Consider the following 20,593-nt stretch of genomic DNA (forward strand, 5'->3'; position numbering starts at 1 on the left):
CTGAGGGTGCTGTCTCATCTCATTACGTACCCTGGAGTTTATGTATGACTGTGGAGATAGACACACATTCCCTTCACTCCCAAGCAGCATACTAACGTAATGCCATGAATCCATGCTTCAGGGTGGGCTGACAGACGTGGTTGCGCTCAAACGAGCTGTGTGACAGCCTGTATTTCATTTTTACTGCCCTAAAGCCCCGCGTCTGGGACAAGCCGAGTGGCTGCGGGGGCTCCTCCCGCAGTGGGGCCCGGCCCGGCCGCGCATGCGCGGTGTGTCAGCGCGGCCGTGGCGGGGCGATGCGCGGGCCCGGGGCGCTGCTGGTCCTGCTGGCCCCGCTGGCCCTGCTGCCCGTCCGCGCCCCCGCGGGCACGGCCCGCCGCTCCGGCCGCAGCAGGTGGGCAGGGGACGGGCACCCGCCGCTGAGGCGCCTCCCGGGACACCGGGCCCGGGCCCCGACGGGAGCTGCGGCTCAGCTGCCCGGGCTTCGCTGCGCTGAGGCCGCGGCCGCGGGGCACCGGCGCCGCGCAGCGCTGGGCCGGGGGCTGCGAGAGGACACCCGGGGCCGGCACCGCGACGGCCCAGGAGGAGCGCGGCTCGGTTACTCCGCGATGAGGCCGCTGGCGGTGGGAACGGGGAGGTCCGGTCGTAGTAAAAGGAGCATTGTACGATGGGGAGACAGTCCAGCGAGTACAGACCGCGAGATTCCGTCAGTGAGGAGGATGCTTTCGGCTATTGCAGAGTAAAATCTGTCTTCGCAGATTGCACTTGGGATGAGAACCGAGAGCAGCTGTCATACATGGACACTGAAATTTTTTACCACTTTTTCGTCCAGGAACTTTCAGAGTGATTTTTGAATATAGTAATAGAGAGGCTCCACAAAGTTACTGCAATGACAAGAGAGGCTTTCTGTAATTGATTATCAGTGCAGATTGTACAACAGCACATCTAATACTGTAATACTGTGTTCTGTTGCTGGCATTAATATAAAATAGGAAATCTTGCAAGAATAGCCTATTTAACAGTTTACTGAGTGTGGGGGGCTTGTCTTTGCAGGTCTGTGAGTCAAGTGTGTGTGGAAAAGTCACTCATTTTCAGAAGTAACACCCCTTATCCTACAGACATCATTGCTGTCCCTGGTGGACACGATCTGTTCTGTGTGCAGCTGAATGACTGTAAGTAACCTTTCTTCATAACAGCATTCGTTCACAGACTGCCTCTGCTTAGGGAATCTTTTTTTTTTTTTAAACTGATATGTTATAATTGTTACTGATTATTTTGGCTGTTCCAGAGGGAGCATAATGAATCGGGGTCTGATCACCAAAGACAAGCACAAAGATGATTGCACTCCATGTAAGGGCAGGGGTTCTGGCTAAGCACAAATCAGCCTTTATCAATTGCTTGTGTATCTGAGATACTTTACTCAGTTTGCTACACTTAGAGCAGCAAGTAAGGATGTTTGAAATATCCCACTGTTATCCTTTTCAGAAAGTGATTTCTTTCTGTATTCCGTATTCTTTATTATACGTGCTTATTTTCATCTTCTCATCTGGCAATGATTTTTTACTGGTAATCATATACTCTCTTAGGATATGCCATTAACACTGTTTTCCTCTTTTCCACATTGTATTTCATTTGACTGATGTGATGTCCAACTCTGGCATCTATTGCTGTTCAGTAGGGTCTCACATTTGAACACACCGTTTTCTCTTTTGAGTCATTTTCTGGGAGTTTTGACCCACAGTCCCAGCTACTTCTGACCTAAATCCATGAGCATTTTAGGTTGGGTGGGGCTCAGGAGGTTAACAGGTACAACAACTAGTCAGAACAGGGTTAGTTTCATACTATCTAGTCCTGCTTCTCAGCTCTTTACAGATGCCTGAATGTTTTGGGTACATTCAGAGCACAACTACAAGTGTTTTCTTTTTCAGTTTAATGATTATACCCTCAAGTGATTATTAAGCAAGGTACTCTGTGCACCTACTTTTGTGAACCTTGGAGGAGCTTAATATTGCTTTGACTTTTATCTCCTTCAAAGGTTTACTTGACTGCTTGATTAATGCTGTATTCAAAAGCTTATGTTTCTGCTTGCTCCACTGTTCCTCTGAGCATCTGCTCTGACCTTAAACAGCAGAATTACACTGAAAGCTTGTTTGGTGGTTTTTTTAATGTATGTTTTTTTTCTCCAAACCTACTAGATTACTTAAATTCTTTTTGGTACTACTGTAATTGAGAATACTGACACTTGTCCTGTTGTCGGTAGGATCTGTGGTCCTCGAACCTTGTAAGATATTTTATTTGGATGTATTGAAAAGTTTGTTGTTCAAACAAACACATTGATGAGTCTGCATAGCACATCTTTAATAATTTGCCACTTTATAACAGTGTTTTAGCAACAATAATTTAATACATTACAGCATTGTAACCATACTATTGAATACCACTGGGTCAAGAGGGAATCACTGTGGAAGACCATTCAAAAGTCTGTTTTTTAGGATGCCTATTGTCTATTTATACTTACTTTTGAGTTTTACCAACCTTAATTATTTTGAATCCATTTAATGTCGCTTTTAATGATCTCATAAATTGGTAGTGCTTTGTAATTAAAATGTCATGTATGTCTAATTGGGGTATCTCACAGAAATGACAGCACATGTTAGAATAGTTGTAAAGCAGTTTTCATGCTTTCTGGAAAGTCACTTCGTGTATTAACATCTCTTAATCATGAACAGTACAAACTACTCAGGATGTCATCCTATTCCTAGACCATATTAGCCTGTTGGAAGTGTTAAGTTGGGTTAATTAATATAAGGCACCATCTAGCTTATAATACTGAAGCTGTTCCTTTTAAAAATGTTGGCACAATATTTACTTTTATCTTTTCTAGTAATTTGATATTGGCAGATTTCTTTTTTTTCTCCTTTCAAACTCTAGCAAAGCTGAACTATTTCCAACAGCCCCAGGATATCAAAGAATCTGATTTTATGAAGTTCTTAGAGAAGTATGGCAGACACTCTTTCACAGCACCATCACAAGTCCAGCCGTCATTCTCTGCTTTTTACCGCGTGAGTTGAAATCATAATCAGTTTGTACATACACTTCTACTAGAGCTGTCTGATGAGATCTAATGACAACAGATTGAAAGAGTCTTACTTTTGTACCTGTAATCCATATTATCACAGAATTGTAGCGTATCCTGAGTTGGAAGGGACCCACAAGGATCATCCAGTCCAACTCCTGATCCCGCCCAGTGCACCTGAACAATCCCACCCTGTCCCTGAGAGAGTTGTCCAAACGCTCCTTGAGCTCTGGGAGCCTTGGGGCTGTGACCACTGCCCTGGGGAACCTGCTCAGTGCCCCACCACCCTCTGGGGGAAGAGCCTTTTCCTGAGATCCACCCTGACCCTCCACTGGCACAGCTCCAGCCATTCCTTTGGGTCCTGTCACTGCTCACAGGGAGCAGAGATTGGTGCTGCCCTTCTGCTGCTCTTTGTGAGGAAGCTGGAGACTCCGATGAGGTCTGACCTCAGTGTCCTCCAGGCTGAGCAGACCAAGTGCCCTCAGCTGCTCCTTATATGGTTTCCCTTCCAGGCCCTTCACCGTCTTCGTTGCCCTCCTTTGGATGCTCTCCAGTAGCTTTAGATCTTATGATGTGGTGCCCAAAACTGCCCTCAGGGCTCCAGGTGAGGCCACCCCAGAGCAGAGCAGGACAATTCCCTCTCTCAACCGGCTGCTGATGCTGAGCCTGATGCACCCCAAGACAGAGGTGGCCCTCCTGGCTACCAGAGCACACTGTTAAAGTGTTTGTTTCTCAGTTCTTTTCATTTATTAGTGTATAGAAAGTTCCTGATTAGTTTTTTTGTATTTAAAAGGTTGGACAACCTTTTAGACAAAGCTGAGTGTACACAAAGAAGAGGTATAGATTTGTCTCTCTGCCCTGATGATGACATCACCTTGTGTTCCACAGTAATTGTGATTTCTCCAAACTGTCTTTTCAGGCTGGTGATCCAATCCTAATCTACTTTGATTCATCGTCTGTACTGAGCACGCTTAGACAGCCAGTAAAAATGGGAGCCAGTGGACTTTGTGTTGATGGAAATCCTGCTGGTTAGTAAAGGGGAGGAATATCTTAGGGTGATTTGGTTCTGTTTGATCTGTTGTCATGTCTTAACTCAGGCTTCCTGGACAGTAAAAGTACAAGCTGTACTCGGATTTTTGCCAATTTGAGCAAGAGCTGCATGACTGACCCTGCCCTCGACGCTGCCTCTTACTACCGGGATTTCACTGTGCTGAAGGTGCATGTCAGATGTCTTGCTTTTGTGCAAAATCGTGGTTGCTTGACTTTGCATTGCTTTCCTCTGCAACTTCAGCTAACTGGAAAACTGAAGGTCATCTAGTGTGTCATCCCTGATCTCCCAGTTGTTGAGGCCTTCTTGCTGGGACACCTGCTAAAACTATTGTGATTGGTGATAATCCTTCAAACTACTTTCAAGTAAATTTCAGTTATTAGCAAATTATTAGTGGGTTTAACAGGTGCTTCACCGATACTTCATAGTTTTAATAGTTTATATAGACTCTCTTGCATTTTAAACAGACTGTTTTTCAAAGTATTCCTTTCTGTTCCATCAGCTTGATCAACCAAGTAGTGCATGTACTCAGTAAAGAATGAGGATTTGTTTTACACAATATGTTACCTCTAAAATCATATGGAAGGCCACTTATCAATATTAGCTCTGTTTACAGTCATAGATTGAATTCCATATCAGTTTCTCCACTATTTATTTTGATTTAATTTCAAAGTAATGGATTTACTATTCTGCATTCATCGTGCTGGTCTTACTGAATGTTTATATGAAAATATCTCCTCTTGCCTTCTAGAGTTTCTCTGGTGTTCCATGAGAAAACAACATTGTAAATATGAACACCTTACTAAGGCTGATGACGCTGTTCCCCCTTATATTGGAAATGTAAATCAGCATAACTGTAGTAGAGAGTATTCTATTGATCAGATTTAACTCATGTTTTCAGGGCTTTCTTTGTCATTGTGGCCAAAATTCAGTTTTTCCTTAACTGGAAGCTGAAGTAATTACTTGATGGCAGAAGAAGGAGTTCCAGGAATGGATCAGAGATATGATACTTCCAAGTATCTGCATTTCGCAGGACATTAGCAAGACCAAGATTAAATTTGTCTTCTGATGTTCTAAAATGAATTTTGTGGATTAAGTCTGTGATTTATAGATCACAAAATGATGACAAGTTTTACACATCTGGAATAAACCAAGTAATTTTGTCAGTATAATATGTAGGTTCTGTTTAGTGATGATTTCATGACTTTAGCCACTTGCAAACACAGAAATTTACTTGAGGTTTTTTTGGTGTTATATAATGGTTTGTTTATTTTTCCCAGGTCCCAGTTAGTGGCACCATTGTGCAGTCCATGAAGGTCAGTCTCTGTCTCCAATGAAAATAATTTCTACTTCTGAAATAAAACATACTTGAAATCTTAAGCATTCATGTTAATGAATCCAGAGGTTGGGAACTTGGGAGAATGGGAATGTGCTGTGCCTGAGACAAGTTGTTTTTTTTTTTGACAAAAGTGTGACATTATAGAAAAAACCAGGGATATAAGGAAGGATGTACTTTTAAATGAATGGGCACAGATAGGGCTAAAGTCAGGGAAGGAGCTTGTTTTCTTGGAAAAAAATTGGGCATCTGGAGCAGGGTAGTGTGCCCACAGATCTCAGCTACAGCAAGAAGGTAAATCTGGCTTGGATGGAAAAGCAGTGGAAAAGAGTAAAGACTGCACACTCCTTTTAAACAATTAATAATTGTTCATGTGCTTCGTGTCTCCAGGTAAATGTCACTGCAGTTGCACCACCTGGAGCTCCCCACATGAGAGACAACACATGTACCAATGTGGTTTCTGAGGTACGTGAATCTCCCTTCCTTTGCCCAGCTTAACACAAAGTTAATGCCTTTCTCTGTCTCTGATTTTCCTCTGAATTGGACTTTCAGGTGATCTATGAGATAGAATACAGTGGCACCAGTGGGATTCAGAGTGTTTCTGTCCAGTTCAAAGTGAGCAACATCTCTGGGAACCTCGGATCCTCTCTGCAGCAGCACTTCACTTTGCACTTCTGGGTCAGTGCCCCCATCCTCCCTGGGCTTTTACCAAGCTTGTAGTCTGTTGTTTGTGACCCATTTTGATACAGATGAGATCTGAAAAGATTTGAGCAGTGTCACTGTGGTAGAGTAGTAACAGAACCCTGGGATGCAGATGGTAGTTGAAGGCAGGAGGGGATGCATTTCTGGTCTCAAGTAAACCATGCTAGTAGAAAAATTCAGGCTCAGTGCAAGCATGCAGTCCTGCATTGCACAAATTTCAAGGGGCTGATTGTTCTTATCTGATTATTTTTGCTATTGTTTTGGTTTGGGTGTTTTGGGGGTTTTTTTTTGGGGTGGAAGGGAAGTGGAGTCACCAGCATGGTCTTTTGAAGGAAAGGGTTGAAGCTATTGCTTTATCTGAGGTGTTCAGTGTTTGTGAGCAAAGTTGCTAAATTTATTCCAGGTACTTATTTAACTTTGCCTGTGCAGCAGGAAAGAGAGTTACTTTGGGGGGGGTGGAAATCTTGGAAATACTGATGTGTGTTAAGTTCACATAAATCTTGTCCCATAGAGGCAATGTAAAGTTGGGTAAGTGATGACCTCAGGGGTTGATAAGTGTGCAGTGCAACCTTGTTGAAGTTAGCCCCAGAGGCTCTCACCATAAAACAATTTAGAAGTGGAATGTGCCACTAAGAATCAGGGTCAAGGTAGGGTTTGTTCTGCAGTTCATCTGTAGAATTGCCCAGACTGATTTGTTCACTTCCTCAGACACAAATGCTGAGCAATAGGAATTCATTGTCCTGAGAGCTTTCCTGGTAGTATCCACATTTCAGGTACTGACACTTAGTTTTTTACCTCCTGGACTGCAAGTGAACTTTTCCAAGTAAGAAAGAGACTTTGGAAACAAATAATGGGAGTTTTAGTAGTGCATAATATTCAGTCACTCAAAAAATGGCTTACATTTATATTTTTGAGAATATGAATTTGATCTTCAGAGATTAATCGATCTCATTGATGCCAATATTTCCCCCTTCTTCTATTTCTTCCCTTTGCATCTTTGTAGACCAAGACCCTCTCTCATATGTTGCCCAGAAGTGGAAACCCTGGCTATATCACTGGAGCACCATTGCTGATTGCAAACAGTGGTGCCATGCAGCATGTATCCTTTTTCTGCTACCAGTTTTTATTTATCACTGGGTTTCTTGACTTCTGGTACTCCCTCATCTGGTCTTTTGTAGTCCTCTGATAGGGAAAAGGAGGAGTGTGGGGCGAGTGGATTGTTAAATACAAGATGAGTGTTCAATACTGTCTGTTTATGCTTTTATTTGGCTTCTTGACGTGCAGTCTGTCAGATGAGTATTTTACGGAGTGAAAGTGATGGAGGTTGCTCACAGTTCCTCAGACACACGGTACAATTTGGAAGGAACATGAGAACAGGCTGCAACCTCAGGTAACAACACACTCTGCAGTTGTCCTTCCTGACACAGCTGGAAGGTGTGGACTCACTTAGCACTCTGCAGTGCTGTGGAGCCAGGGTCCTTTCCTGAGGTCACCAATGGGCCTCTACAGATCTTTCATATCCTCCTAAGAGAACTTGGATATCAGAGAGATGGGGGACCACTAGAATAACCTGAACATTGTGAAGGCCTTCTGGGACATCATGATGCTGTAGTCTGACAATACGTCTTGGACAAGACTAGAGTTTATATTTGAGGAGTGAATTACAAAGGAATCTTTAAAAGTGATTGTTTTGATGATTTGGATTGTTCTTTTGACAGGGTGGGTGTAGAACCATTGGTGTGATAAGATGGCTGAAGAGCTGGCAGTTTTCCTTATCATGCATTACCCTGCCGTATTTTTCTCCCTTCTCATTGCAGAGACGATTGCATCTGTTTAATACCAATACTTCTTGACTCATTACAGGAGCAGAAGAAATACTCATTACAAAGGCAGGATGTTGATAGTGGGATTTTTGTCCTGGAAATCACTTTGTCACGCTGTTATTTTCTCATTTCTAGCCTATCCCCATTACTGGAAGAGAGTAACTGTAGTTACATCCAGCAGAAGTTTTACAAGGCTTTTCAGGGGATGAACAGAGCAGAGGACCTTGCTATAACTGGCAGTGCTCATTCAACCCAGACAGAAGAGTGGACGACCATTCTGGTTCAGAACTGCAGTGTGCAGGTAATATGAATGCAAGAAGACCAGCTGTGAATATTTTTTCCTTTCATATCTTTGTATTGCCTCAGGGAAGCGTGGGCATCTGGACTTTCTTTGTATGATGATCCTCTGACTCTTAGGAGTCTTAATACCTGTAAGCAGTTGTGGTTCATACTGTTAGAGTAGTTACCAAAAGAAAACCCAACAAACCCTGACAGATTTCATATTTCCCAAATCCTGTTCCTGCTATCTAAGTGGGCCAAAAGGGTTTAATACTGAATCCAGTGTTGTATTACATAGTTTTCTGACAGCCTTCTAGAACTAATAGCACCTGGTTACTTGCTATTAATTTGATATTTCTGATTTTCCATTTTCTAGGGATATTTATATATCACCTAATAAGGTTAAAAGTTTGCAACCAAAGTGCTTGTATATTAATAATTATTAATCTGTCAGGTGGCCTAATGGAATGCAAAATCCAAATAGTACAGCTGAGACAAATTCTGTTTGAAAGTGAGATGGATATAGCTCCAAAAGGGGTGGTTGACCTGACTAGAAGTTAGAGAGTTAGTGCTGAAGTGACCTATGCTATCCAAAATATTAGACTTGGACCATAATGGTCCTTTTTCACTTTTAAAATACTGTATTAAGTTGATTGGAGTATATTTTATTTTCAGGCTGTGAATTGCACTTCCTGTTGCATGGTTCCTGTGACCCTGGAGATACAGATACTGTGGGCTAAAGTGGGCCTCCTGTCCAACCCACAAGCTCAAATACTGGGTGCACGGTACTTTTACCAGTGTCAACCCCTGAAGGTATGTAATTAAAACCCCTCCCTCACACACAGAGGTAATTAAATGGGATTTTCAGGTTGCTTAAGAACCAAGGAATCGAATGGTCTTGAAACTAAGTTGAGATTCATTGAACTTTAGCAGTGGTCTGGCTGCAATGGCAAGAGTTGTTATTTAACAGCTCCGTAGATAAAAAATAGTTTTGAGATCTGCTTAGTACTGTCCTCACGCAGTTGCACAACTGGAAAAGGTACCTTCTTTCCAACTCCAAAGCACCTTCTGCCACTTAAGGACTCAAACTTTAAACTTATGCTCAGTATAAAGTTGTATTTACAAAGATTCAGTTACTCCGTGTTTATCTGGTTGTCTCTTAAAGCCTTGATACGGAATTTGAGTTGATTTATGTTTCACGGACCCCACAGCATGCTGATAATCTGTGTAAGAAGACATTTCTGTTCCTCTAGAGGTTCTGAAATCACCAGGTAGCTGAGGAGGAGACTAATGCTGATGGCAGCAGATTTGAAGAATTAAGGAGGAAGGCTGTAAGCCAGAAGGAGGCACTCAAGGCCAGGTTGGATGGAGCTCTGAACAACCTGGTTTAGTTGAAGAGCTCCCTTCTCAGCAAGACAAGAGGGCATGGTTTTAAGCTCTGCCAGGGGAAGTTTAGGTTAGATATTAGGAAGAAATTCTTTCCAGAGAGGGTAATCAGGCATTGGAATGGGCTGCCCAGGGAAGTGGTGGATTCTCCATCCCTGAAGGTTTTTAAGATGTGACTGGATGTGACACTTAGTGCCATGGTCTAGTAACCACAGTGGTAGTGGATCAAGGGTTGGACTTGATGATCTCAGAGGTCCCTTTCAACACAGCTGAAAAAAAAAAGAAAAAGAAGAGAAAAAAAGAAGGAAAAAAAAAAGTGAGAAATAAATTTATTGAAATAAATTTATTGTTTTATTGGGTCCCTGCTTTACTTTATTGACATTTTATTGAAAGGATTTCATCTTGTGGTTCTGTCTGTTTCTGGCAGCAAACACTTGTCCAAAGAGCCAGGTGATCTTATCTTACATGAAGTTTATAATTTTATAAAAAATAAAGCTAGCTTTGCTTCTGTTCTTATTACTAACTAGCTGATAAGTCTGTCCTCTGAATAGAAGGCTTACTCTAGCAAAGCTTGAGTCACTGCTGCCACTTTGGAGATCTGTAGCATATGATGCACAGTAGCTACTGGTCTTTCCTGTGCCCTCAATTTACCTGCGAAGTACCAATTTGGGGAAAGAGGGTTTACTCCACTGAAAACTTAGGACACTTAACTCCTACCATTATAAAGACATCTTGCTTGCCAGTCATCTGTGGTGGGTGTCCACTGGAAAATTGAGGGGGCATATAAATTTTGCATTGTCTGCTAAACTGTGCTTTCCCTCTCGTTGCAGTTCCTGAGGGCACACACGGTACCTGTGACGACTGTCGTTACCTTCACTGACATGACAGGCTGGCCAGAACCACCCCGGGGCCAGCCCCAAAGGCACTGGAAACTCCCATTTGACATCTTTTTCCCATTCAGGGTGGCACTGAATTTAGAAAGCAGTTACAGAGTTGATCTGGCTGGCTATTTTTTGTTTATTCTAATAATGTCTAGTATTCTCTGCTTTTGAAAATAGATAAGGCCTGTACTTAAAGTTCAGTAAGTGAATTGGTACATTCAGAATATGTTCCAGGAAGTTGTTGGATGAAAGTATATTTTTTAGCAAAGGATTTATTTTTTATCTTAAATTCTTCGGATGATGGAAAAATCTGCCCCATACAATGCCAAGTACTCCAGTGGAATCAATAGGGGGCAAGAAGATCAGAGCCTACTGTTAATAAAATGTATTTGTTGCTTTTGTACATATACTGTGTGTAGCAACTTTGTTGCTCTCCCTCATTACAAACTTTAAAAAAGGGTGCAAAAATAAACTGAAAAACTTGTAATTAGTCAGGGTATCAAGGGACATAACACAAATTAAACAAAACCAAACATGCAGATTTTGGGGTAACTTCATGTATTTACCTTTGTGAGTGTTTGCATGGTTTATTAGCTGGGAAAGAATTCCGTGCAAGTGTCTGCTGCTTCCAGGGATTCTGATTCTGGGGCAGGCTGTGCAGGCTGCTCTGAACACTTTGTGTTCCAGTGTTACACGGGGCTGCTGGTACCAGTACAGCAACAAGCTTGGATTTTTAGGTAGATGTGGCTTCTCAGCTGTGCCTTTGCAGAGCTTTTAGTGGAACACATCTGTGGTGTGTCCTGTGTCCTCTGATGCCTCTGATCTGTGGAATCCAGAAAATTTGCAGGTGACAGTAACTGAAACTTCCCAAAAGTCAAATTGCCAAGTGTGTCAGGATATAGCTTGAATGAAAAGGATCTGGCATCCCTATTTTCTGCATTATTGAGATAAATCAGTTAAGTGTGACTACAGAGATACTGTTTATCTATGAACTGCAAATACATGAAGTAAGAATGCATCACCTTATACTGTAATTCTCTGCCATCCCTCAACTTCCAACATGTTGTATTTTCTAGATTACGTTTGGCTGCTCTGACATTTTGTCTTTGCAAGAAATGGAGCTGGAAGGAGCCTTGCCCATAACCTGTTCTAACCTGAATTAAGGCCTGTACAAATTCTAGCCATGCCATAGCAATGGATGTGCATTTAGAATCTGCAGTTTCCTATGACAGTGTATTTTAGTGTTTGTCATGGTTTTTTCCCCACTGCCTCATCTTAAGTAGCCTCCTTTGCAATCCAGTGTCAGGCACGGTATGTCAGTGGCACACACCAGGCAGGCTCGTGTGTCAGATGCACAGGATGGAGTGTTTGTATTCCATGGGAAGGGCTGGGACAGCGCTGTGGAATGTCCCTGCTGCCAGCACTGTATCTGGAGCCACCTGTCCAGCGTGCCATTTTTGGGGCAGTAGGTCTGGTTTTACTCTGTCCGAGTGAAGACGATCTCTACTAGATGATCTTTAAGGTCCCTCTCCAAGCCTGACCATCGATTCCTGGAAGATGCAATTTTGGGTTTCAAAGGAGGGGCAGCTACAGAGCCCGCGGGCGGGGCCGGAAGCGACGTGAGGCGGCGGCGGCTGAGGCTGAGGGGAGCCGGGCCGAGTGAAACCCAGCCGGGCCGGGGAGAACCGGGCGGTGAGTAGAGCCGAGCAGAGTCGGGCCGGGCCGAGCAGCCTCGGCCGTGCCCACCGTCCGTCGGTGCTGCCCGTTCCCTCCCGCGCGGGGCCCCTTCCCGGCCGAGGGATGAGAGGACAGGAGAGGAGGAGGGTCTCAGCCTGGGCGCTGCCGGGCTCCCGGACCCCGCAGGCTCCCCGGAGCCGCTCGGACTCGCGGTCCGGTCTGACGGCGGTCCCGGGAAATCGCGGTTCGGTCCCCTGCGAGCACCAGACGGGCTGGTTGGAGCTGCACGGGCCTCCACCCCCGGGGGCCCTGTGAGAGCAGAGCTGCTGTTCTGGAGGTTTTCCTGCTGGTGGTCTCTTGTGGGGACTTACAAGATTTCTCCATGCCCGAAGAAAACATTTAAATCCACCTGACGCTTGCCTGACACCTCAGAGTCACTACCTAGGTTTTGACCTGACTTGGTGATAAGCCTGTGTTCTTCACACAGTGTTTCTTCACAGTAGACAGAACAGGATCAGATTAGAAGGTTTTTTAAGTAACCTGACAGCCCTCTGAAAAAAGTAATAAAACTGTAGATAAAGGAGACTTAATGAGCAAAGCTTACAAGGTTTACCAAAAGCCTTTGGCAACTCTGTACTGTGAAGTCAGGAAGAGTTTTATTTTCTTAAATGAATAATATCTCAAATATTTCCATAAATGCTTATGCCTGAGCTGACTCTCTACTCTAAAATTGACAGATACTTGAAAGTGTTTACCTTCTTTGTCTTCCCAGAATTGCTTGAGGACACTGAGAGAAGCAATTACAAAGGGTTAAAATAAAGTTTTCTTCTTCCCTGTTCTCTAGTAAAGTCTTTATGTTTAGTGACTTCAGAAACTACATTACCTTTTCTATATTTGTGTCAGTGAATATTTTTTGTTGTGTAAAAGCTTTACTGATTTCTGTGTTTGCTGTATTCCCTTGCTCTTCTAAGCTACTCTCTACTGGATTGTTATAAAAATCATGTTCAATAGCAAAGTGAGCATCTTTCAGGCTTAGCTTCAGTAATTTTTCAGCTGCTCTTGTTGCATGTTGTGTTAGTAGGAATATGAAAGCAATGCTATTTTTATGTTTTTCTGCAGCATCCAAGGAAAAAAACACCTGAGGATCACTGTGCATGATACTCTGAAAAGTCAGCTGAAGATGTAGTGAAAGTCAAAAAGCAAATAGAATGGTAGAAATTATCACTTAAGGAATGAATGCAGAATAAAAAAATATATTATGCCACTATATAAATCCTTGCTTTGTCCAAATTTGAGTACTCTGTGCAGTTCTGTACAGCATATTTTATATGCTGTACTCTGGGCTAATTGGGGAGGTGGAGGAAGAGCAATGGAGATGATTGTATATATGAAATAGCCTTGATATGAGGAAAGCTCTGAGGGCAGAGCTCACCGGTGTCTGCAGCTTCCTCTCAAGGGGCAGCTCCGACTCTGCTCCCTGTGAGCAGTGGTAGGGCCCGAGGGAACGGCTGGAGCTGTGACAGGGCAGGTTTACGCTGAATCTCAGGAAAAGGTTCTTCCCCCAGAGGGTGGTCGGGCACTGAACAGGCTCCCCAGGGCAGTGGTCACGGTCCCAAGGCTGCCAGAGCTCAAGGAGCGTTTGGACAACGCTCTCAGGTACAGGGTGGGATTGTTGGGGTGTCCTGGACAGGGCCAGGAGTTGGCCTAATGGTCCCTGTGGGTCCCTTCCAGCTCAGGAGATTCTAGGGTTCTAAATGATTCTGTGATTATCTTAATTTAGAAGTGAATGCAAAGGGGATAATGTGAGGTAAAGTGAAGACCAAAGCCAGCACTCTTGCCCTTGTGGAGGGGTTTGTGTTACAGTGGAGAAAAGAAAGGATATAAATGGCCTAAGGAGCTAAAGCCACTCTCACAAGTGTGGCTGCACAGCCCTTTCATCTGCTGTCTGCAGACATGTGAGAACAGGGCGAGTCCAGGTGAAGGAGGCTGCGGGAGATGGCTCAGCAGCTCGTGCCGTGGGTAGGGCTGTCTGGACTAGTCCGGGACCAGACAAACCGTCTGTTAACGCTGTAACGTGTAAAGCCCAGGATTTTGTGCTGCAACGTGGAACGGAGTTACATCATCTGCGGGACGGCGGCACGGCGGGGGCACGGCGGGGCCCGCGGATTGGCTGTGCTGGCACAGCGGGGCTCCCGGATTGGCTGTGCTGGCACAGGGGGGCTTCCGGATTGGCTGCGGCGGGTGAGCGGGGCCCGCGGATTGGCTGCGGTGGCACAGAGGGGCGGGCCCGAGGCCGCGCGGCTCGCCCGTGCGCGGGCGCCGCTCCGGGAGAGCCGCGTCGGGAGGCGGCGGGTGCGGAGCGGGCGCGGCGCGGGCGGGGCGGGGGGTCCGCGGAGGCCCTCGGGAGGTCCCCGGGAGGTCCCCGGGAGGTCCCCGGGAGGTCCTCGGCCGCTGCGGTTCGCGGGCCCGAGCGCCCCGGGAGAGCCGCGCGGCCCCGAGGTTTCCTCCCCCCGGCAGGGACGCAGCCGAGGGGCCCGGCTCTGCCGCCGGTGCTGCTGCTGCTGTACAGTCCCGGTTTTGCTCCGGCCCCGGTTGACAGAGCCGGGCTGGCACAGCGGAGCAGCACCGAGCTCCCCGGGGGCTCTCGGGAAGGCTCCGGGGCCGGGACACGGGGCGGCCCCGCCGGGATCCTTCTGGGCAGGAGGAGCCGCGTGGCACTCGCTGCTCTGAGCCGCCTCTTCCCTGTGCGTGGAACTGCTGCAGAACCCGGCGGAGCTGCTCGAAACACCACTTGTTTGAAGGATTCCTTTATTTTAGTCGGCTCTTCTGAACTGGGAAGAGTTCAGAAGAACCCTCTGGGAAGGTTTCTGGGGTTTAAGTTTACACGCAGAACTGCAGATGAGTTTTGGGGTTTTTTCCCCTTTGCAAAAGTTTTAGTTGGTAAGGTGATGAAGCGGTTTAAATAGCAAAAGCCTCTGCATGTCACAGAGGACTTGCTTGTATTGTGGTAAAGACCACCTGGCAGTTGTGTGCATTTCCTTGGAACTTGATTTGTCTCTACTTCGTTGCTTAAGTATAGCACAGAATAGCTCTTTCTGTCAGTTTGGTTTCCAGATTTTTTTCACTTGTGGAATGTCCTAACACTGAGACGTTTGCCTTTATATATAAAACTGTGAGAAAAGTTTATTTAGTTTATTTTAATCAACTCACAGCAGATACTTATGGACATCTTACAGGTCTGCGGCCAACAGACTGAAAAAAGTGTTATAGATTGTTGGTGTTTAAGGCACCAGTTTTAGGATTTCAGATCTCTGATTGCTTTGGAAGGTGACTAAGTCTATGTACGGTGATCTGGAACAGAATAAATGTACTGTGCTATTTAACAGCTGTTATGAAGATAAAAGTATATGAAAACTAGCCAATAGTATTGCTTTCTATTAGCAACAATATGAGGACAACTTTCATCATTTAAAGAGATAATGGGAAAATGATATTTTTTAAAGGTCATGTTCAGAGGCTAGTTTGGAAGTAGTAGGGTTTTCTGGTGATGAAAAAAAAAATTTAGGCTGATGCTAGGGGAAATACCTGAATAATGCATTTTGCATTTCTTTCTATTGCTCCCTCTAAGTAAAGCAGAAGTATTTTATTATTTTTTGTATTCTGTTTTTAATTATGTAACTTTTTTAGTTTGTTACTGAAGACCAGAACCATTCCAGGTATGAAAATGGTGGAAATGTGAGTGGAATGGAAAATGAAGATTGAAATTAGCTTTAAGAACTTGATTGAGTGAGAGGAGAGAAAGGAGTTGGACTGGCCTTTAAAGAAAGCTTGTGGCTTACAGCATACCTTGTGCTCTGTCTGTGCTTTCTGGCAGCATCATTTCCCATTCACATATCTCTTTTCATTTTCTTGTTGTCTGCTGCTGCTTTAAACTTTCTGTTTTCTTGTTAACTTGTTCTCCTTGCCTTTTCTCACAAGTTTCAAAAACATGCTTTTTTTTCCTAATCTTTTTCCTTCCAAAGATCCATGTATCTGACACTTCTCACCCTTCACTGTCCGCTCCCCTTCAGCAAAGGTGTCTCTGGCAAAGGGAAACTGGAGACAGCCTCCCAGGACAGGGTTGCTCTTAGTTGCCAGCAGCCCTGTAGTTGGAGTGGTGGTTCTCCCACTCAGGATACTTGTGGTGGAAGGGGTTCTGGATAAAGGACCCGTTGTTTGCCAGCTCTGGTTGTCAGGACTTTGAGCATCCCTCTGAGACACAAGGAAGATCCTGTTGTCTGATAGTAGGTGTGAAGGTGAACTTCAGGGTGGAAGGCTGGAACAGCCAGACCACCTATGGATGGTGAGAATTGTGCAGCCCCAGAGGCAGACACGTGAGGTGCCTGGTAAGGGCTCAGAGGGGGAATGTCTAGTTAGGACTGTTGCCCGGCTCCTTGAAGAGCTTTTCCCTGTTATGAGGAGAAAACTGAGTACTTGCTTGGTTTCATCATCTGCTCAGAGTCCTTTGCCTCATCCTGGCAGAGGTCTATATTGGAAATGCAGAACTGGAGGGACATTGCAGATTAATATTGTTAAAATGGCATGCAGTGTCAGCTTTACTAGGCTAGAGAACCATTATCTGCTGGTGGCTGCCTTGTCTAATGTAGAGCTGTAGATTTTTGTAAGGATTATTTATAATGAGGGATAATGGCAATATGCTGATGCAGGATAATGTTCATGTACACATGTGCCAGAACTGGCAGTGCTATAATTGTCCTGGTATTTGTAATAGCAGCCTTCCAGTGCAGTTACTATAAGACCTCTGTGCCCTCTTTTCAATACCTTCTCTGTCCCATGGCTTGTGCAGTGGTGTTTGCTTTATTCCAATGGTGCAGAGAAATGGATTGAAAGCAAGTAAAGGAAGCAAAATTTTGCAAAAGGGGAAGGGTAGGTTTCACAGCTTCAGTATTGTCTGGGAGAACTGGATGCTTGTTAATCTTCTTTGGTTCCTTTGTGATAGTAGATGTGTTACTTCAACTGGAGCTGTCATAGGAAATTGCTGACTCTCTATCCCTTGTTTGCTGTGTACTTGCTCTAGTGAATTTTAGAACTAGAAGAATCCTGAGTGTTTACAGTTTCAGTCAAGGGAGACTAATGTCAGGTACCTTGGAAATTCGTGTCCTTACTTGCAATCATGGATAACATCTTGTAATTTGATAGCACTCAAGGAAAAGCAAACAAGCATATTTCCTGTATTAAATAGGGCTGAGGTTCATGACAAGTGTAGGAGATGCTCTGTTGTGGGATGTGCAGAGAAGTCTGGATGATGCAACCTCTCTCTGTGTTTTTTTTTCTTTTTTCTTCCAGGCTTCTCTGTGGACAAAATTAGGACTTTTATGCATTGTAGGTACATTCAGTAATAGTGTTTTCCCTTCTTGGGGAACCGTGTTTTTTTCTTTACCTTTATAATGATCTTCTGGCAGCAGGTAGGGAACAGGGGCCTTCAGTTCTTCTGTGCCACAGTCTGTAAGCAAATTCTGCCAAATGGAGAGGAGACACAAGGAAATGGTACTAAGACTGTACAGGACAAAGATGAGTTGGAGTGGGGGAGTGGGTGAAGAGAGAAATATAGATGGAAAGTCACTGATGTTTAACCAGTTTTCCCCCTTCCTCCCTTTTAACTTGCAGATATCCTTGATTTGCAGAAGGCATCTCAGAATGTTGTGTCAAGCTGCTCTGAGCCCTGTTGTCCGTTCCCCGGGATGGTGCTTTGTGTTGTCTCCACGTGCTGTGGCAGCCATTCCCCGTTCATGTATGTATGAGAGACAGCACACCTTTGTAGTACTGCTGGTCACTGTGTCTGGGCACGTCTGTGCTCTTTGCTGTGGTGAAAGAAAATCATCTCATCAACATCATTCAGACTTAAAACCTCTGAAGTGAACTGCAGTTGAAGCTCTACTTCCTTAATGTTACTTGCTCCGTCAACTAAGTAGTATTCATCTGGATGTCTGAGTTTGTGGGTTTTTTCATTCTGACATGCATTTCAAGCAAAAAAAATATCAGTAGTGAAAGTACTGCTACTGTAAAAGTTCTTTATTTCATCCTCATACATTCCTAGAAAACAAGATCTGATTATATCTGCTCCCCCATCTGTCTTTTCAGCCCACAGATGTCTTGAGTAAAGCAAGGTACAAAGCTGAAATTTATTTGGAATAGATAAAAGTGGAAAGATGCTTGCAGGAAACCTGAGTGTAAATATATAGATGCCCTGTAAATATCTCTTCCCTGAAAGTCTAACCTGAGAGAACCATTTAGTGTCTGTTTCATGAGTAGTCTGAAATAGAAAAGGCAAAGATAGACAGACTCCATCAGATCAAGAGATTAGCTGTTTACCCTTGCAGGCAAGATTAATTTCCCATTGGTCTCTGTGTTAACAGTTCTCTTTTATTAGTAATTATATGAATTAAATGTGGAAATCTTGAAAATGCTAAACTTGTTCTTTATGATCTACAGCTCTGTTGACTTCTGTATTTGTAATATTTCTAAAAATCCCTCATTTTCCAAAGTCAGTAATTTTCACAGTATTAATTGTGAGTTTATTCCTAAGTATTGACAGTATCCAACAGTGGAGCAACTCTTGTTACTTCATCAGTTGTGATTTAAAGCTGGAGTGATCATTTATCACAATTTTTTCTTTGTTCTCCACTGTTTTCTGTTTATTCTCCACTGTTGTCTTCTGTTCTGTTCAGCCCAGGTGTTTTTTGAAATTCTGCTTCTTTACTCCTGAGAAGTAAACCTCATGCAAGTTCCATAAAAGGATCTGTGGTGCCAAATACTTGAGTATGTTTCATATGTTTCCCCTTCTTTATTAAGGAAGTGAAACTGTTGACAAGGTACAAGATATAAAAAGTTGGATGCCTTTAAATCTATTTGTCTAAAACATGGACTGGTTGGCTCTGTCAGTTCCTTCCTAATTGCATACAGAGCAAGTTAATGGGCTTGCATCACCAGTAGTGTTTGGCATTTGTAAGGTGGGAGCTGATTTCACATCTCAGTCCGGTGTAAAGTAACTAAAAAAGGCAGGTTTATGCAGCCGTAGAGCAAGATTAGCAGTTAGGACTTTATTAGAGATTAATTAAGTTCTCTGCTTGTTCTAGAACTGTTGTCTTTTCCCTTGTTTTTCTGAAAAAAATAAATGGTTTCTTTTAAGATCCTGGATAACCCTCAGCAGCTGCCTTCATGGAACCTTCTAAATCCTGAATCTCTAGCCGAGAGAATTGGAAATAAATTTTACTCCTTTCTGGTTATACTGTGTAGGATAAGCAAATACTAAATAATAAGGTATAATGCTGGAAAGAAGAGTTAAACTGGACTCCTTCACCCAGTTTTTTACAGACCTTATTTACATTCACAAGTATTCCATGGTGAAAATGAGAGGCAAATGAAACTCCTCTCGAAATTGCGTTTCCTGCTTTTATTTGTGTGACATGTTAATGCAGCCCTCATTTATGATCAATCATTTAAGCTGCTTCTATGTGTATAGTGAACAAAAGATTTATTTAATTAAAGCATTGTTAAAATTACAAGTTTCTCTTTTATGTAGCACGGTGTTCGTTCCTGTCTTTCTCCAGCACCAAGAACAGTCACGTTTAGATTATAAATTAATGCATTTTGTATTATAGAGCATCAAAATTAGAGATAGTGAACATATGAAATAAAATCAGGTAACTGACCATGGCATAGGGTTCGTTTTACTGATTTGTAAAGAAATCTCTGCATCTTCAGATGAAATATTCGTTAGGATTGACTAGAATAAAACAGTTCAGTTGTAAGTCATCTAGTCCCACTGCCTGATGCCTCAGGTCTGCAGGCCTCAGCTGAAGCACACTACTGAGGGCATTGTCCAAAGGCTTCCTGAACCCTGCCAGGCTTGGGGCACAGCTGTGTCTCCTGTCCCAGGGTTTGGACACCACCACATGACTGAGTTTGTATGTTCATCCCCCTTCAACTGCCCCTACTTAAGCAATGTGCAAAAATACCTGACTCAGAGGTGTTGTAAAGGCTGTATTTCTTTTCTTTCCTAACTGTCAAGCTTTCTTTGCTACTACAGACAGGAAAACTCTCTATAACTGTATCTAATGAGGCAAGGCAAAGGAGATTGTTTTTAAAATTGGTCCTTGTGATGTGAGCTGTGTGGACTCTTTTACAGTGTCCCTCAGTTTGGTCTTCTAGATTCCCAGGGTCAGAGATCTGTGATGCATGGGATATTGCTTTCTGTACCTTAGGGGTGGTTAGTGCTGCTCAGATGGCACTGGTTCTCACTGTGTTTTGGTGAATTGAAAGCTATTTCTCTTTCCCAGTCACTTGGAAGTGTGTATTGTGAGCTTTAGCCTTGGAAAAGGAGGA

At 43.8% G+C, this 20,593-nt stretch overlaps 2 protein-coding genes across 10 annotated transcripts in view; both read left to right on the plus strand.

Annotated features, from left to right (window-relative positions):
• On the plus strand, positions 1–13,377 carry TCTN3 (tectonic family member 3). Of its 4 annotated transcripts, XM_051801177.1 has the most exons (14): positions 1–394; positions 1,054–1,172; positions 2,932–3,062; positions 3,996–4,104; positions 4,174–4,292; positions 5,405–5,440; positions 5,851–5,925; positions 6,013–6,138; positions 7,166–7,261; positions 7,455–7,552; positions 8,121–8,286; positions 8,940–9,077; positions 10,481–12,223; positions 13,328–13,377. In XM_051801177.1, exons 1-13 carry the CDS (start codon positions 297–299, stop codon positions 10,700–10,702), a joined length of 1,533 nt encoding a protein of 510 aa, XP_051657137.1. In that variant the 5' UTR covers positions 1–296; the 3' UTR covers positions 10,703–12,223; positions 13,328–13,377. The 4 variants fall into 4 exon arrangements, with proteins under 4 accessions (XP_051657137.1, XP_051657138.1, XP_051657139.1 ...); XM_051801178.1 differs by lacking the exon at positions 1,054–1,172 and having other exon boundaries at positions 8–394; positions 2,955–3,062; XM_051801179.1 differs by lacking the exon at positions 1–394 and having other exon boundaries at positions 2,955–3,062.
• The window catches only part of ALDH18A1 (aldehyde dehydrogenase 18 family member A1), a 23,576-nt gene continuing 15,130 nt past the window's right edge, over positions 12,148–20,593 (plus strand). For 2 of the 6 annotated variants that reach the window (XM_051801097.1, XM_051801098.1), the window contains exon 1: positions 17,609–17,999. In XM_051801097.1, the coding sequence (XP_051657057.1) occupies positions 17,732–17,999 (268 nt within the window). In that variant the 5' untranslated portion in view covers positions 17,609–17,731. The other 4 variants (XM_051801101.1, XM_051801100.1, XM_051801102.1 and 1 more) reach the window with 4 other exon arrangements.

This window comes from Manacus candei, unplaced genomic scaffold, assembly GCF_025592945.1.
Source record: "Manacus candei isolate 608988 ecotype Guabito, Panama unplaced genomic scaffold, ASM2559294v1 h1tg000050l, whole genome shotgun sequence".
NCBI lineage: Eukaryota > Metazoa > Chordata > Aves > Passeriformes > Pipridae > Manacus > Manacus candei.